Source organism: Chiloscyllium punctatum, chromosome 8 (genome assembly GCF_047496795.1).
Source record: "Chiloscyllium punctatum isolate Juve2018m chromosome 8, sChiPun1.3, whole genome shotgun sequence".
Lineage (NCBI taxonomy): Eukaryota > Metazoa > Chordata > Chondrichthyes > Orectolobiformes > Hemiscylliidae > Chiloscyllium > Chiloscyllium punctatum.
The window spans coordinates 124,610,746-124,629,727 of record NC_092746.1 but is presented as its reverse complement, the minus strand read 5'-3'; the positions used below and the strand labels follow the sequence as shown (position 1 = coordinate 124,629,727).

Here is an 18,982-nt window from a genome sequence, read left to right as displayed (position 1 = left end):
TTAAACACCCTGCATTTGTACAGCATTTTGCTCAATGGCTAACAAGATAGAGTTATAATTTACAGCAAAATATATATTCCATTCATGCACAGTTTTCCTTCCAAGCCACTCACCTTTCTTATTTGGGAATATATTGTTGTTCCTCCGCTGTTGCTGGTTTTAAAATTTAGAATTCCCTCCCTAAGGACATTCATAGAATCCCTACAGTGTGAAAACAGGCCATTTGGCCCACCAAGTCCACGTCAACCTTGCAAAGAGCAGCCCACCCAGACCCATCCTATCCCTGTAACCCGGCATTTCCCATGGCTAACCCACCTGGCCCGCACCATTAAGTAGCCAGACTGGGCAAAGAGAGCAGACTAACCTCCCTGAAGGATAGTTGGGTATATAACTGCAGCAATCTGACAGTTCCCACCTGGCCCTGAACACTATGGGCAATTTAGCTGCACATCTTTGGATTGTGGAAGGAATCTGGAGCACCCAGGGGAAACCCACGCAGAAAATGGGGAGAATGTGCAATCTCCACACAGACAGTCGCTCGGAGAGGTGGCGCTGTGAGATAGCAGTGCTAACCACCGAGCCACCATGCCACCCCAATGTGGGTCAACCACAGCACGTAGACTACAGTGGTTCAAGAGGGTAGCTCACCACCACTTTCTGAAGGAGGCAACTGGGGACAGGGGTCAATAAGTGCCAGCGCAGCTCACCATGCCTACAAGCTTCAAGTGAGTAAAATAAATTACCTTGAGATTCTGCTCTTCAATTTGGTGCTTCATACACATACTGTTGACAATACAAAAGGCAGAATCTCTTCCTTGATTCTCATTCTATCAGGGTATCTACCATTTAAAAAAAAAGCAACACAGAACAGCAGATGCTCAGGATCCGAAACAAAAACAAACTGCTGGAGAAACTCAGCAGGTCTAGCAGCATTTGTGGAGAGAAAGCAACGTTAATATTTCAAGCCCAGTGATCCTTTTTCAGAACTTCCAACAGTTCTGGAAGGGGTATCTACATAGAAAACTGGTTTCTTCTGTCCTCTTTCTTCCACAGCAAGTTCCTACCCAGCATTGATCAGGTGTCCTGAACCCAGGCACCAGGTTGGCAACATAGCGTTCTGAGCTCATGTTCCTGGCTGCACAGAGCAATGGCTGACCATCTCCCACTCTACTCTCCCTCACTAGCCCTCCCTACTTTGTTGGGTTCTCTCCTCCTCCCCCCGCCCCCGGTTAATGGCTCCCTGTACCACATGGTCACGCTCCCTTTGCTCATCGATTCTACAGCGTTCTCATTCAGTCTCAACTGAAAGAACCTCAAACCTGATGGATAATGATGAAGGATAAGGCTGGTGAACTGCTGCCTGATTCCTTTCTTCAGCCGCTGTAACTGCCTGCTTTCCCTGTCCAGTGACAAAATTGGAAGACCTATATGACCATAAAATATCGGAACAGAATTAGACCATTCAGTCCACCAAGTCTGCTCTACCATTCTATCATGGCTGATATGTTTGATTAGATTACTTACAGTGTGGAAACAGGCCCTTCGGCCCAACAAGTCCACACTGATCCTCCGAAGAGCAATCCACCCAGACCCATTCCCCTACATTTACCCCTTCACCTAACCTACGGGTAATTTAGCATGGTCAATTCACCTGACCTGCACATCTTTGGACTGTGGGAGGAAACCGGAGCACCCGGAGGAAACCCACGCAGACACAGGGAGAATGTGCAAATTCCACACAGACAGTTGCCCGAGGTGGGAATTGAACCCGGATCTCTGGTGCTGTGAGGCAGCAGTGCTAGCCACCGTGCCGCCCTCAACCCCATTCTCCTGCACCCCCCTCCCTGAAACCTTTGGTACCTTTACTAATTAAGAGCCCAGACAGGAAAGTCAACGTTTTGGGCAAAAGCCCATCATCAGAATTCCTGATGAAGGGCTTTTGCCAGAAACATTGATTTTCCTGCTCCTTGGATGCTGCCTGACCTGCTGTGCTTTTCCAGCACCAGTTTGATCTTGCCTTTAATCTCCAGCATCTGCAGTACCCACCTCCGCCTCATTAAGAGCCTATCTCTGTCTTAAATACACTCAATGATTTGGCCTCCACATCCCTCTGCAGTAATGAGTTCCACAGATTCACCACCCTCTGGCTAAAGAAATTCCTCCTCATCTCAGTTCTAAAGGGTCGTCCCTTCACTCTGAGTCTGTGCCCTCGGGTCCTACTCTCTCCTATTAGTGGAAACATCTTCTCCACATCCCCTCTATCAAGGCCTCTCAGTATTCTGTAAGTGTTAATCAGGTACCCCTGTACTCTTCTAAGCTCCATCAAGTACAGACCCAGAATCCTCAGCTGCTCCTCATATGTCAAGCCCTTCATCCCCGGGATCATTCTTGTGAACCTTCTCTGGACGCCTTCCAAAGCCAGCATGTCCTTCCTTAGACACGGGGCCCAAAATTGCTCACAACATTCCTAATGGAAGATGAAACATTGTATTTGTGGCTCCCTGCACAATGAGATCTGGCCTTATCAGCAATGGAAGAGATAGCCAAGTGTTTTAGGAGAGGGGGGAGAGATTGGACATTGGAGAGGATTTGAGGACAGGAGCAGGGATGTCTTGCTGCTATCATACAGGGCTTTGGGGAGGCCTCGCCTAGAGTACTATGTGCACTTCTGGTCTCCTTATCTGAGGAAGGGTGTCCTGTCTATGGATTGGGTGCATTGAAAGTTTGCCAGGCTGATTCCTAGGATTATGTTCACTGGAGTTTGGGATAATGAGGGGGATCTGATTGAAACCCATAACCTTCTAACGTGACAGGTCAGGGTGACTGCAGAAAGGACGTTCCTGATTCTAGGGGTGTCTGGAACCAGGGGTCGCAGTTCAAGGATTCAAGGTCTGCCAATGGGGACTGAAATGTGGAGAAATATCTTCATCTCAGGCAGTGGGGAGCCGGGAGAATTCCCTGCTACAGAATGCGGTTGAGACCAAAACATTGAATGTTTTCAAGAAGGAGTTAGGTGTGGTCCTTAGACTAAAAGGATAAAAGGGTCTGGGGAAGAAAGTGGGAACAGTGGACTGAGTTGGATGTCGTGAAAATTGAAAGGGTTCAGAAAAGATTTACAAGGATGATGCCAGGGTTGGAGGATCTGAGCTATAGGGAGAGGCTGAACGGGCTGGGGCTGTTTTCCCTGGAGCGTCGGAGGCTGAGGTTTATAAAATCATGAGGGGGTGAATTGACCCCGTCTTTTCCCTGGGGTGGGGGAGTCCAAATTTAGAGGGCATAAGGTGTGAGGAGGAAGATTTAAAAGGGACCTAAGGGACAGCTTTTTCCCAGGATGGTGCATGTATGGAATGTGCTGCCAGTGGAAGTGGCGGACTCTGGCACAATTACAGCATTTAAAAGGCATTTGGATGGGTATATGAATAGGAAGGGTTTAGAGGGATATGGGCCAAGTGCTGGCAAATGGGATTAGATTAATTTGGGATATCTGGTCGGCATGGACGAGTTGGGCTGAAGGGTCTATTTCTGTGCTGTATGGCCCACTCCTCTTATTTGTTATGTTGCTGTGTTATGAGTATTACTACCCGTGTGAGCCTGCCGCAGCCGGCATAGGGAGGTTTGGACTTTGGCTCTCATCTCAGATTTGGAAAGTTTGTTACGTTTTGCTCTTTTTCTGATTTTCCAGACCTTGAGGCCCTGAAGGTGAAAGCCAGAAACCGAAGTTTACAGGGTGCCACCTTGGACATTAGACAACTTCCCCGGACCGACCGCATCCTGGTGGAGAACCTCAGTCCCACCGATGACGAGGACATCCTGAGTCTCTACTTCGAGAGCCGTCGTCGTAGCAACGGAGGGACCGTGCTGAATGTTACCATGCTGCCTGGAGGAAGGGCCATTGTGCTATTCCAGGAATGGGAAGGTATTTGCTCACAGATTAACTTATTCACCATGCAGTCTCCAAGCAAGGGGATATTTGGCCTGGGTTTTAGAGAGCTCGTCATATTTGATCAGTTCAAATCCCACATCGGCAAATCAAGAAATTCATTTGAACCAAATCTGAAAGATCGGGAAGATATTCTGGGATGACTCAGCAGGCCTGGACCCTTGGGTCACCGCACCTGAAATATTAACTCTGATTTTTCTTCACAGATGCTGCCAGACCTGCTGAGCTTTTCCAGCAACCTCCGTTTTTGTTTCTAATTTACAGCATCCACAGTTCTATTGGTTTTTATCCTGGGAAAAGCTGTTGGGGGTTAACATCTAAAATTGTGCTTCAAGGAAATTGTACAGGTTATAGCCCAGAACAACAAATTAATTCCCTGATTCAGTGGCTGTGTGGGACTGGGAAGCAACCAATTACTCCTTCAGGTCTTTCAACTAGCTTATGGCGGATCACCATGTCAACCTGTTTATCCTCTAGTAACAAACCTTTATTGCAATTTTGCCTTCCCTGAGCTTTGAGAGGGAAAGCGATGCCTATATCTGCTGGCTTTGTATCTAGGTCGGTCGCAGCTATATGCAGTGCAGTGCTGAAGGGCTGTTGGAGGTGCTGTCTTTCAGATGAGACGTTAAACCAGGCCCTGTTTACTGGCTTGAGTGGATATGTAAGATTCCATTTTGCTGATGAGCAGGACCATAGATCGGGCTGCCTTTAGTCGCTACCCCAGAATAGACATTGCATCACTGATGATGGGAACTTGCCTGAATGCGGATTGGCTGATGCTATATCACCATGGTTTCCACACTGCACAGTAAGTCATTGGCTAAGAAGCACTTTCTGAGGTGATTGGTACTATATTTTTTTAAAAACCCAGCTTTTCCTTTTGTTCTTCCTGATAATGCCATGGAGCAGCTGAGCTTTCCTGTTAAGGACTTGCTCCCTTTCTGTGTACTCCTCCAGCAGTCTCTCATCCTCTGCCTCACCCTCCCCACTTCCCCGCTGTGGAATCCTTTAGTCATCTTAAGCAACTCAGTTAGTTTGTGAATTAATCTGTGAAAGGTTTTGCAGCAGAAAAACCTCACCCAGTAATGCCCCAAGTTTGGGCAAACTGCCATGTTGGGGATAGCTCACTTTCCAATTGGAAAAGATCTCCCATTGTGTTCAGGAAGTGCAGTGTGTCCTTACCTGGGAGGGACACATTAGCCAGAACTCAAACCTCGTCTCGCTCCACACACTCTGTCACTTCTGACTGCAGCAGTTCACGAAGGCAGCTCACCAGCGCCTCCTCCAGGCCAGTTAGGGATGGGTAATAGCCCAGCCAGCGATGCCCATGTCCCATGAGTTAATAAAATTTAAAATCTATTTGGTTGGAAGATGAAACATTGTATTTGTGGCTCCCTGCACAGTGAGATTTGGTCTTATCAGCAAGGGAAGAGATAGCAAAATGTACCCAATCTCAGAGAGGGGGAGGAGGGCGAGATTGGACAGTTCAAGGACAGGAGCAGAGATGTCTGCTGCAATCACACAGGGTCTTGGGGAGACCACACCAAGAGTACTCTGTGCACTTCTGGTCTCTTATCTGAGGCAGGATGGATTGAGTGCAATGAAGGTTTACACGACGGATTCCTGGGATGGCAGGGATGATGAATAGAGAAAGATTGGATCAATTAAGTTTGCCTTCACTGGAGTTGAGAAGACTGAGGGGTGATTGCATAGAAACCTATGCAACTTCTAACAGACTTGGGGGAGCAGTGTGGTTCACTTGTCAGCAATGCCTTCTGACATCACCACCCTTGGGCGACTGTCTGTGGAGTTTGCACATTTTTGCTGCATCTGCTTGGATTTCCTCTGGGTGCTCCGGTTTCCTCCCACACTCCAAAGATGTACAGATTAGGTGAATTGGCCATGCTAAATTGCCCATGGTGTCAAGGGATGTATAGGTTAGGTGGCTTCGCCATGGGAAATGCAGGGTTACAGGGATAGGGTTTGGGGGTTGGGTCTGGGGTGGGGGGGGCAGTGGGGGGAGTGGGATGCTGTTTTGGTGAGGGTGGGGGTAGGTGCAGACTCGATGGGCTGAATGGCCTGCTTCTACACTGTGGGGATTCTATGGCTAGATAGGGTAAACTCAGGAAGGATGTTCCTCATGCTAGTGGAGCCCAGAACCAGGGGTCATTGTCAGGATACAGAGTAGGCCAGTGAGGACTGAGATGGGGAGAAATGTCTTCACCCGGAGAGTGGGGAGGAAGGGGAATCCTCTGCCTCAGGAAGTGGCTGAGGCCAAAACACTGAATGTTTTCATGAAGGGAATTAGATACAGTTCTTCAGGCTAAAGGGGTCGTCACTAGGGACAGGCAATAAATGTAGAACCGATTGGAGGCAGCCATGACCCAGCAATGAATGAAAAAAATTGATAAAACGGTCACTAATGACGCCAAAGTAGAATTCTGGGAAAGATCTCTTTGCTCAGAGAGTGGTGAGAGTGTGGAGCTGTCTACCACATGTAGCAGCTGAAGGTAAATGTTGCAGGACCATTCACAGAGAAGCTGGTGAAACCGTTACTGGAGGGAGGAATAGGAGGATATAGTAATGCGATGGAGCAAGTTGGGAGGGCACTTGTATGGAGCGTGAGGTTGCTGGAGTTTAACTGGCGTTTCCCTGTTTGGGATCGGAGAACAGTTCTGGATTTATCAGTAGGACAATCTCAGGCTGGCTCATCCCGAACTGTAAAGGGACCCTTTGCTATAGTGCCGGTGAGTTTGGGTTGCTCATGACTGAGCTCTTTCGCTTGTCTCTGTTCCAGCTGTTGACCGGGTTCTTCAGAAGAGTCAGAAGCTGCAGGAACGCGAGTTGCTCGTTCGGCCTTACTACGACTTCCTGCAGCCGCCCGGCATGGATCAGGATCCGGGTCAGGATCAGGAATGTGACCAGGGAACGGTGGTAGAAACCAGAGCTGAGGAAATGGCGGAAGTGACAAGTCTGGTCAATGTACCTGACAGAGAGAAGCTGGATATCCTGCGATCCAGCAGCTTTCTTGGCGAGCTGAGGGCCGATTATCCAGAACTGTCCCTGAGCGTCGATGACGACAACTCTGTCCGTATTTGCGGGAGGAACGCAGTCCAGATTGAGAAGCTGAAGAGCCGGATCCTGGAATACCTCAGTAATATCGCCCAAGTGGATGTCCCCATCAGTGAGGAGCAGGCACGCTTCCTGTCCAAGGCTGACATTCGGGATTACTTACGGCACATGCTACTCCAGAAGGGTTTGTCCACTTATTATTCCATCTCGGGCAGTGTGATGACGGTCAGCGCCTTGTCTCTCGCTGCAGCACGGGCTGTTGCCCTGGTGATTGAGCAGCAGCTTTGCCAATTCAGTGTCTCGATCTCAGACCGGCACCTATACGCTATCACCTCCCCCGACTGGGGAAAGCTCCTGGCGTCACTGAAATGCTGCGAAGCTCGTGTCGCTGACGTGGGCGACGAAGTCTGCTTCATCTCCCTCGAAGGCTGCCGCGTGGAAAACCAGAAATGTGTGGAAGACTTCCTGGCGAATGCTGTTCCCGACGATTCCGTGATCGGGATAGAGCCCACGAAATTGCGATTTCTACAGGAATACTACCAGGACTTACTCACTGGGACTGGTCAGGTTTCTATTCTCCCCCTCGAAGGCGATGTCACAGGGCTGAGGGTGAGTCATTTAACAATGGTGTCTTATTTTTGTCTCTCTCTTCCTTTGCTGCACTGTTTTGGGTCCAATCTCGCGATTGCTAGCATTTGCATTAGCCCCTCGTCACAAGCCTAACCCAGAGTTCATTCACACAGTCAGACAACTCAGAAAAGGCCCTTCGGCCCACTCCTCCATGTGAGAGCCTATAGCAAACTGCTTCTCAGTCACATGGTTCTTGGTTCAAGTGCCATTCCATGGTTTGCTGAGTGACAGTCATTGCGCAGTATTAGAGAAGTGCTACATTGCCTGAACCCCTAATGAAGGGCTTATTCCCGAAACACAGATTCTCCTGCTCCTTGGATGCTGCCTGACCTGTTGTGCTTTTCCAGCACCACACCTTTGACTCTAATCTCTACAGCATCTGCAGTCCTCACTTTCTCCCGGTTATTTCCAATGCCCTGGCCAATTCGCACCCCACCACAAAATTGCCACCCCTCCCGTCTACCTATCCCACATCTATTTTTTTTTAAGATTACTTAGATTAGATTACTTACAGTGTGGAAACAGGCCTTTCGGCCCAACAAGTGCACACTGACCCTCTGAAGAGCAACCCACCCAGACCCATTCCCCTACAGCTAACACTACGGGCAATTTAGCATGGCCAGTTCGCCCAACCTGCACATCTTTTGAACTGAGCTAAGATGTCTTCAGTATTTAATTGGCGAGTTTTTCTTCATTCTTTTGTAACAAGGTCCATTCTGCTGCTTTGTAACTCTGTGGGGCTGATTCTTGGTAATCGTTTTCAAATCCTTTATGGCCTCTTGCCAAGCGATCTCTATATCTCCTCCAGTCTGTCAGTCTTCTGGGATACTTGTACTCCTCCAGTTTCTGGCCTATCACATACTGCCGTAAGCCAAGGGACCATGTCTCCAGACGATTACCAGGGTCTCTGGACCAACAGTGCAGGGCTAATACCACGAGGCTATCACCTCACAATAAAGTGCTGAGAGAGACTCCAACTTTCTGTCCAGGTCGTGACTGAGCAGGAATCCTGTAGGCCGCTGCCATTGGCAGGTACCAGAGGGATTTGCAGCCCGACAGATACTCGCCTTCAAGGTTTAGCTGCATTGTGAAGACCCCGCTGTGTGCCGGGGTGGGACCTGAGCTCAGAACCTCCATGCTCAGAGGCAGGAACGTTAATCGTTGTACCACGGGACGTAGAGACACAAAGAATCCCTAATGTGTGACAGCAGGCCATTCAGCCCATTAGGTCCACAGCCTCTAAGGAGCATCCCACCCAGAGCCAGCCCCTACCCTATCCTTGTAACCCTGCATATCCCATGGCTAATCCACCTAGCCTGCATATCCCTGGACACCATGTGCGAAGGCCCCGTGGTGTTATTGCTGGATTGTTAATCCAGAGACCCAGACAATGTTCCGGGGACTCTAGTTTGATTCCCACTATGGCAGGCAGTGTCATTTGAATTGAATAAAAAATCTGGATTCAAGAGTTTAATGAAGACCATGAATCATTGTGGATAGTTGGAAAAAATCCATCTGGTTCACTAATGCCCTTTAGGGAAGGAATCTGCCATCCTTACTTGGTCTGGACTCCAGGCCTTCAGCAATTGCCTCTGGGCAACTAGGGATGGGCAATAAATGCTGGCCTAGCCAGCGATGCCCTCATTCGGTGAATGAATAAAATTTCACATGGCCAATCCACCTAACTTGGACATCTTTGGAGCGTGGGAGGAAACTGGAGCACCCAGAGGAAACCCACGCAGACACTGGGAGAATGTGCAAACTCCACAGAGACAGTCACCCGAGACGGGAATCGAACCCGGGTCCCTGGTGCTGTGAGGCAGCAGTGCTAACCTACCTGATCTAAGAGTATATTTATACAAAGCGTTTCAAATTGTGATGTAGACTAACAAAAAGCCAGAACCAAATGAAATGGAGCACTGAGGTTTTGCTGTGGAAGGAGAGAATTGAAGTTCTGCTAAACTTGTATCAATTCTTGGTCAGAGTATAGTTTGAGTAATTTGTACAGGTCTGGTTATCCTGTAACAACTGTAAATGAGAAGGAAGTGTAAATGTTAGTGTGGACTGATGGGGCTGAATTGTGTCCTGACTCTCCTGCCCCTCCGATGCTGCCTGACCTGCTGTGCTTTTTCAGCTCCTCTGTTTATTGACTCCGATTCCCAGCCTCTGCAGTCCTTACTAACTTCAGCGTCACATCTCTTTTATATAGTTCTCTGAATTTGCAGTGTGCGTTTCTGTTTTGCCTTGATGACCGAGTTGAATGAACTGCTGTGCCCTGTGTTTGTTTGTTGACAGATCACTGGGGTGGGCAGCGCCTATGCAGCGGTGGATGAGCTCCTCCGCAGCATCGTTTCCAACATCTGCTCCCGGAAGGTGGCCCTGCAGGAGCCCGGAATTTCCAGGTTCCTCCTGGACCTGCGCGGAGTGAGCGTTCTGAAGCACATGGAGACAAAGTACAAGTGCGTGATCGGGTTGGAGCAAGTACATTGGACGGTGCTGCAGGCTGAGGTATGTTCTTGGGTCGAGGGTGTGGGGGTGGTCGTTGCTGCACATTATCGGAGAGGGAGTTAAGGAGAGTGGTACATCTCTGGATGCACCAGGCCACTGCAGTTACAGATGCAAATATGTCCTGGAATGCTGGGTTTTATGGGAAACCATGGAGATTCTGAGGCAATGAAATGGCTGGAACCATTGAAGCAATGGATTGGGACAGCTGGAGTCACACCAATGCTGAGGTCAAGTGATTCACTTCTGGGGTTAGAGGTCGAGGCAGCATTAAAGCTTGGATAGGATTGGTGGATGGAGTCAATGGAAATCATCAACTTACACATTACAGAATTTCACCAAAATTATATACATCGACCTACAGGAGTCCCACTTTCCAGCACTTGGCCTGTAGTCTTGAGTGTTACAACATTTCAATTGCTCATCCAAGTCCTTTGTAAAGGTTGTGAGGTCTCAACCCCACTCTGAGATTGTGCATTCCAGAGACCCACCAGCCTCTGGGTGAAAAAGGTTTCCTCAAATCGCCTCTAAACCTCCTGCCTTTCACTTGAAGCTTTGTACATTCAGGAAGGAGAGATCCCATCTAGAGGGTGAGACAGTTTGAGTGGGAAGATGGTTTGGGGTCTTTGGAGGTAAAGCAGGAATTTGCTGCAGAATGGAAGAAATGTTTTTTGTTTGTTTTTTTTGCTACATAATTTGTGAGGTTTTATTGAAACAGGATCAGGGGCCAGTGCAAAAGAATGACATCACAGGAAAACTGCCAGTTCATTGGTTGTTGAGAGCTGCTGATTTAACTATCTATCAATAGGTTACTCTCAGATTGAAGATAAATAGGAGAAATATTTATAGATTACAAACTATAAAACCAGTTTTAAGAAAACACGGCCCGGTGGCACAGTGGTTAGCAATGCTGCCTCACAGCACCAGAGACCCGGGTTCAAATCCCGCCTCGGGCAACTGTCTTGTGTAGAGCTTGCACATTCTCCCCGTGTCTGCGTGGGCTTCCTCCGGGTGCTCCGGTTTCCTCCCACAGTCTAAAGATGTGCAGGTTAGATGAATTGGCTATGCTAAATTGCCCGTAGTATTAGGTGAAAGGGGTAAATGTAGAGAAATGGGTCTGAGTGGGTTGCTTTTCGGAGGGTCGGTGTGGACTTGTTGGGCTGAAGGGCCTGTTTCCACACTATAAGTAACCTAATCCAATAAACTAAACAAAATAGAGATGCAGGGCCAGACCATGTGTTGTACCTGCACGATGTGGGAGTTGGTGGATACAGTCAGGGTTCACAGTGACCACAACGGTAATAAGTGTTGGTTGAAGTCATGGATTCATTCGCTGAGCTGGTGCGCTATTCTGAAAACATTTCGTCGCCTCACTCAGTGGACGAATCCACAACTTCATCCACAACCCGAACTAGAGGTCTTCGGAAGAACTTTAAGTGTTGGTTGACCGAGGATCTCCTGCTTAGAGCAGTTGAGCTGAAGTCTGAGCTTTGAACACTGTAACACATCGGGAAGGGGGATAGTTACCTGAATGTTGTGTTTCAGCAGCCAGTCACACTCATGGATTAACAACCTCAAATTTGGTCAGGGACAGGAGGGTGTGACTATGAGCGAGGCAGGTAGAGGGATACAGAAGGTAGCGCTAAAGGAGCCTCAGGTCTTGAGGTTGTCTAACAACTTTGAGAGCAGGAGGATGAAGGGGCCCGGGAGCAGGAGGATGGAGGGGACTGAGACCAGGAGGTTGGAGGGGCCCGGGAGTAGGAGGATGGAAGGGGCCTGGGAGCAGGAGGATGGAGGGGCCCCGGAGCAGGAGGATGAAGGGGCCCGGGAGCAGGAGGATGGAGGGGACCGGGACCAGGAGGTTGGAGGGGCCCCGGAGTAGGAGGATGGAAGGGGCCCGGGCGTAGGAGGATGGAAGGGGCCCGGGAGTAGGAGGATGGAGGGGCCCGGGAGTAGGAGGATGGAGGGGCCCGGGAGTAGGAGGATGGAGGGGCCCGGGAGTAGGAGGATGGAGGGGACCGGGAGCAGGAGGATGGAGGGGCCCCGGAGCAGGAGGATGGAAGGGGACTGGGAGCAGGAGGGAGGGGACCGCGAGCAGGATGCTGGAAGAACGCAGTAAACCAGGCAGCATCAGGGGGTGGAGAAGTCAATGTTTTGGGTATTAACCTTTCGTCAGGACGAGGTCGAGCAGTAGACTGACTCCATTCCATTGCCTTCCCTCTGCTGCTGCTAACAATAGCCTTTCCCTTTTCCATTCAGCATCCCCTGGAAATCCAACACAGTCAGGTCACGCCGAGCTTTGAGAGAGATGTTTCTGTCCATAGGACGCTCCAGCAGCAAGATCTGAGTGACGCAAATGGGAATATTCCCAATCTCGGTAAGTGCAAGGTCTCATTTGTTCATCTTTGAACACAAACTGGAAAGCCCTGAAGGAGCTGTGTGGCTTCTTGCCTCCTTTTGCACTCTGCAACTTTAATGGGCTTGAGGTTTGGGAAAAGATGGGCTTTCTTTTGGAAAGTGTCCAGTGGTGGACCCCAAAGATTAGTACTGGGACCCTCATTGATTATTATATATCTAAATGACATATAACCAACAATAAGGGTGGTATAGTGGCTCAGTGGTTAGCACTGCTGCCTCACAGCACCAGGGACCCAGGTTCAATTCCAGCCTCTGGTGACTGTCTGTGTGGAGTTTGCACATTCTCCCTGTGTCTGTGTGGGTTTCCTCCGGGTGCTCCGGTTTCCTCCCACAGTCCAAAGATGTACAGGTCAGGTGAATTGGCCATGCTAAATTTCCCATAGAGTTCAGGTATGTGTAGGTTAAGTGCATTAGGCAGATTTAGGTAGGGGAATGGGTCTGGATGGGTTACTCTTCGGCGGGTCGGTGTGGACTTGTTGGGCTGAAGGGCCTGTTTCCACACTGTCGGGCATCTAATATAGATGGAGATGTTGGGAATGTTAAGCAAATTTGCAGAGACACCATGATTTGTAGACTGTAAAAGTGAAGAAGATGGTTGTAGGTTACAGGAAGATATGGCTGGGTTAGTAGGATGGGCAGAGCAATGGCAGATGGTATTTAACCCTGATACGTGCGAGGTGATGCACTTTGGAGGATGAAACAAGATAATGGGATTTTTAATGAATGACAGGGCATTGGGTAGCTCAGAGGAACAGAGGGGTTTCACAGATCCCTGAATAGGACAGAGCACATGAATTGGACAGTTAAGAAATGACACTTACTTTCATCATTCGTAGCATGAAGTCTAAGATCAGGGAGGTAATGTTGGAGTTGTACAAAGCCTTGGTCGGGCCACAGCTGGAGTACTGCTGTAGTTCTGGTCACCTCACTACTGGAAGGATGTCATTGCATCATAGAGATGCACAGCACGGAAACAGACCCTTCGGTCCAACCCGTCCATGCTGACCAGATATCCCAACCTAATCTAGTCCCACCTGCCAGCACCCAGCCCCTATCCCTCCAAACCCTTCCTATTCATATACCCATCCAGATGTCTCTTAAGAGTTGTAATTGTACCAGCCTCCAGCAGCTCATTCCATACACGTACCACCCTCTGTGTGGGAAAAATTGCCCTTTAGTTCTCTCTTATATCTTGTCCCTCTCACCCTAAACCTATGTTGTCTAGTTCTGGACTCCCCCACTCTGGGGAAATGAGTTTGTTTATTTATCCTATCCATGCCTCTCATGATTTTGTAAACCTCTATAAGGTCACCCCTCAGCCTCCAATGCTCCAGGGAAAACAGCCCCAGCCTGTTCAGCCTCTCCCTACAGCTCAAATCCTCCAACCCTAGCAACATCCTTGTAATTCTTTTCTGAACCCTTTCAAGTTTCACAACGTCCTTCCAATAGTGTTACACTAGAGAGGGTCCAGAGGAGGTTCACCAGAATGTTGCCTGGGATGGACAAATTGTGCTAGAAGGGGAGACTAGACGGCTTGGATTGTTTTCTTTAGAACAGGAAAGGTTGAGGGAGGGAGGACATGACTGATGTGTAGAAGATGATGAGGGATATGGGCAGGGTGAATAGGGAGCAGCTGTTCCCTTTGGTTGAGGGGTTAATCGCAAGGGGGAATAGGTTTAGGGTAAGGGACAGAAGGTTCAGAGAGGATTTGGGAAAATATATTTCACTCAGAGGGTGGTGGGAATCTGCAATGCACTGCCTGGGATGGTAAATGGCCAGAAACCTTACAACCTTGCAAAGATGTCTGGATGAGCACTTCAAATATCACAACATTCAAGGACACCAGAAAGTTGGTGTCAGTGTACTTTTAGTGGGAGGTATGTCAGTGTTGACCCGATGGGCCACAAGCATACTGTTGGTTTGGCCAATTTCCCCTTGAGAAGTAGGCGGTGAGGTGCCCTGTTGAACCACTGCAGTCCATTTTGTGTCGTTAAGATGAGTGACAAAGAACGGCAATACGTTTCCAAGTCAGGGTGGTGAGTGGCTTAGAGGGGAACTTACAGGGAGTGATGTCCTTGTCCTTGTCCTTCTGGATGGAAGTGGGTGTAGGTTTGTGGCTCTGTCTGGCTTACACGTGACTCAAGGCCTACAGCAATGTGGTCGCCTCTTAACTACCCTCTGAAATGATCCAGGGACCCCCTCCGTTCAAGGGCAGCTGCGGATAGAGAACAAATGTTGGCTTTGTCCATATGCTGTGAAAGGAGGAGAGGTCTTGGTGGAGTGTGACATGGGGTGGGACCAGCAGAAATGTGATCTCCTGGTCAGCTTCTCACAGTGGCTTTTCTTCCAGACGAAATCCAGAATCTTCTCGCGTCGATTAAAGACACCACAGGTGCCTCAAGCCAGAGGAGGAACAAAGGTGGGATTGTCACAACTTCCCAAAGGGTTTCCGATGGGAACGAGTGCACTCCGATTGAGGAGGATCTCTACACCGACCAACCAAACAACCTGCGTCAGGGCGATGGCATTGACAGAGCCGACGATGAGCCTTCTGCTGGAGCTGACGCAGAGAGTCATCAGGATAAAGATGGAGGCAAGACTGAGGAGGCGACAGTGGGCACTGGGGTGGCAGCTGTCCTTGACCAAGACATGGATGATGCCGAGCTCTGCCTTGCCCTCCAGTACTCCATGGATAGCAGGTACCAGCTGACCAGTGAGGACGAGGAGCTTCAGAAAGCCCTTCAACTTTCCAAGCAAATGGCCACAGGCCGACAGGAGCTTTCTGCTGGGATTTCCCACGGGGGGAGCGCAGAGGCCAGCCTTGAGGAAGCAATCAGGATGTCCATGGCGGAGGCCACGCGGAGCTCCAATTCAGCGCAGCTGATGATCTGTGGCGATAGCGACGGGGACATTGACCGATTGGTGAAGGAGTTGGAGAGCAGTGTCCGCTCCCAGCTCCGTGAGGAAGTGATGAAGCACCAGTGCTTCCAGAACCTGAGCAAAGATTACGCTGACTACTTGGAATACCTCCAGCGGAAACACGCCGTGGCGATCGCCCCGCAGGGCGCTGAGGTCAGGGTTCACGGGTTTGCGGATTACGTCATTGACGCCAAGGAGGACATTGCCCGCCTCATGCACTGGATCGCCCAGGATGAAATGGCGAAGGTGGAGGAAATGACAGTGGCCAGGTCTGTCCAGTGGGTGAGGCATTGTCGAGATGGTACCACCGTGCCCTACTCCCTGAAAGCGTGTACGTTCATAGAGAGAGCATTTCAACAGAAGGAGAAGAAGATTGATGTGATCTTTGACAGCAAACCCTACACCATTGACTTTGAGCGAATGGAGGAATATGACTTGGGGGCGGCAGAAACCATTCGAGTTGAAAGGAAGCTTTTCTCCCTCCCAAATGGTAAGCACTATTTTCCATGCCAGAGTTGTTTGGATACAAGAAGCCATGGACTCAATGAGCCCTGCTCCACTGGTCGCCATGTTTAAAACATTTTGTCCTTACACTGCCTGAAGGATAAAGAAATGGCTCCTCATTGCTGCTGATTGTAGCATGTTCATCCCCTCCCACATACTCCCCTCAACCCTCTCACTGATGGCATTAGAAACATAGAAAATAGGAATAGCAGTAGGCCATTCAGCCCTTCCAGATGGCTGACCATCCAACCATGATTCCTGTTCCTGCTTTCTCTTTGATCCCTTTACCCTAAAAGCTGTATCTAATTTCATCTTGAAAACATTCAATATTTTGGCCTTGACCATTTTCTGTGGGACAGAATGCCACAGGTTCACCACTTCCTGGGTGAAACCATTTCTCCTCATCTAACCCCCCCCCCCTCCGATTCTGGATACCTCAATCATCTGGAACATCCTTCCTGTGTTTACCCTGTCCAGTCCTGCTAGAGTTTCTGTGAAATTTATTTCATAGAATCCCTACAGCGTGGAAACAGGCCCTTCAGCCCAACAAGTCCACACTGACCCTCGGAAGAGTATCCCACACAATCATTCTCCATTGCTCAACGTTTATCCCTAACGCACCTAACCTAAACTTGGCTTGAACACTATGGGCAATTTAGCATGGCCAATCCACCTGACCTACACATCTTTGGATTGTGGGAGGAAACTGGAGTACAGGGAGAACATGCAAACTCCACACAGTCAGTCACCCAAGGCTGTAATTGAACCTGGGACCCTGGTGCAGTGAGGCAGCAGTGCTAACCACTGAACCACCGTGCCACCCATTTCCCCCTTATTCTTCTCAACTCCAGTGAATATCATCCTAACCTGTCCCTGATGAAGGGCTTTTGCCCGAAACGTCGATTTTCCTGCTCCTCGGATGTTGCCTGAACTGCTGTGTTTTTCCAGCACCCCTCTAATCTAAAATCTGGTTTCCAGCATCTGCAGTCGTTGTTTTAACCATCTCCCCCCTTGTATGAATCCCACCGTCTAGAAATCAGTCTGTAACAAACATAAGAAATCGGGTCAGGAGGTTCGGCTTCTCAAGCCTGCTCTGACCCCTTTTCCCTGTAACCCTTGATTCCTCAACTGATCGAAACTCTATCTCAGCCTTAAATATACACAAGGACTCTGTCCCCACAGCTCTGTGTGGCAAGGAGTTCCAAAGACCCTCAACCCTCTGAGAGAAGAAATTCCTCTTCATCTCAGTCTTGATGCTCCTTCGTTCTGAGACCACGCTCTCTGGTCCTAGACTCTCTCTGAAGGGGCAGCATTTACCCCATCCAGCCCCTTAAGAAATGGATATGTTTCACTGAGATCTCCTCGCATTCTCCAGTGGCTAGTGTTTAGCCAATCTGTTCAGCCTTTGCTCATAAAACAGTCCCTCCAAACCAGGGATCAGAGTGAGCCCTCTCCGAACTGTCTCCATCGAAACCCTGTCTTATTATCGGTGGCTCAGTGGTTGGTGCTGCTGCCATCACAGCACCAGGGACCCTGGTTCGATTCCAGTCTTGGTAACTATCTGTGTGGAGTTTGCATATTCTCCCTGTGGTCAGTGTGGGTTTCCTCCCGCAGTCCAAAGCTGTGCAGGTGAGGTGAATGGGAAATGCAGGGTTACAGGGGCAGAGTAGTGGGGAGGGTGACAGGTCTGGGTGGGATGCTCTTCAGAGGAGTGGTATGGACTGGATGGGCCAAGTGGTCTTTTACTACACTGTAGGGATTCAATGATCTTTAATGTAAAACTGCTCACAGTGTTGCAGATGTGGCCTCACCAGCACCTTGTACAGTTGCAGTAAGACGTCCTTACTCTTAAACCACCAGGGATATATTTCCCTCCCCACCCCTATCTGTGTTCCGCAGAGACCATTCCCTCCATGACTCCCTCGTTAGGCCCACTCCCGGCACTTCCCCTTGAAACTGCAAGAGGTGTAAAACCTGTGCCTATACCTCCCCCCTCACCTCCGTCCAAGGCCCCAAAGGATCCTTCCACATCTGGCTGAGATTTTCCTGCAGCTCCAAACACCTCATCTACTGTTTCCATTGCTTTTGGGATCCATTCCCTTACACTAGGGAGACAGGACACCAACTCGCGGAACATTTCAGGGAACATCTCTGGGACACCCAACGACCCAACCGCCCTGTGGCCAACCACTTCAACTCCCCCTCCCACTCCACCAAGGATAATGCAAGTCTTAGGCCTCCTCCACTGCCAAACCCTAACCACCTAACACCTGGAGGAAGAACGCCTCATCTTCTACGCTGGGACCAAACACACAGCATCATCATCGACTTCACCAGTTTCCTCATCTCCCCTCCCCCCACCTCATCCCAGATCCAACCCTCCAACTCGGCACCGCCCTCTTGAACTATCCTACCTGTCTAGCTCCCTTCCCACCTATCCACTCCACCCTTCGTTCCGACCTATCACCACCAGCCCCCACCTGCCACATTCCCAGCTACCTTCCCCCAGTCCTATCTCCCACCCAGCTATTTATCACTCAGCCCCCTTGCCACATCCCCCCCCCACCACTTACGCTCCTGATGAACGGCTTATGCCCGAAATGTCAACTCTCCTGCCCCTTGCTTGCTGCCTGACCTGCTGCGCTTTTCCAGCACCACACTTTTCGATTCTGACTCTCCAAGATCTGCGGTACTCACTTTCTCCATCCTTACTCTTGTACTCTAACCCCTTTGAAATAAGGGTCGCCATTCTGTTAGCCATCCTGATTACAGTAGCTGGACCATTCCCTGGTATTCGAGTTGGCACTTTGACGTATATCGGCTGACAGTTGTCAGCAGATTTCTGACAGTCACAAACTCCACAACCTGCCCATTGCCCTGCAGATGGCGCCTGCGTATTAATCTTGAAGCAAAGTCTTCCATTTTTCTTTATGGCTTTGACATACTTCGTTCTGAAGAAGAGTTTTTTCAGACTCGAAAAGTTAATGCTGTTTC

At 49.5% G+C, this 18,982-nt stretch overlaps 1 protein-coding gene across 2 annotated transcripts in view; it reads left to right on the top strand.

Annotated features, from left to right (window-relative positions):
* Positions 1-18,982, top strand: part of parp10 (poly(ADP-ribose) polymerase family member 10) — a 49,758-nt gene that overhangs the window by 15,310 nt on the left and 15,466 nt on the right. For both annotated transcript variants that reach the window (XM_072576423.1, XM_072576422.1), the window contains 5 exons: positions 3,683-3,916; positions 6,738-7,621; positions 9,938-10,150; positions 12,407-12,524; positions 14,916-15,974. In XM_072576423.1, the coding sequence (XP_072432524.1) occupies positions 3,683-3,916; positions 6,738-7,621; positions 9,938-10,150; positions 12,407-12,524; positions 14,916-15,974 (2,508 nt within the window). The remainder of the gene's footprint in view (positions 1-3,682; positions 3,917-6,737; positions 7,622-9,937; positions 10,151-12,406; positions 12,525-14,915; positions 15,975-18,982) is intronic.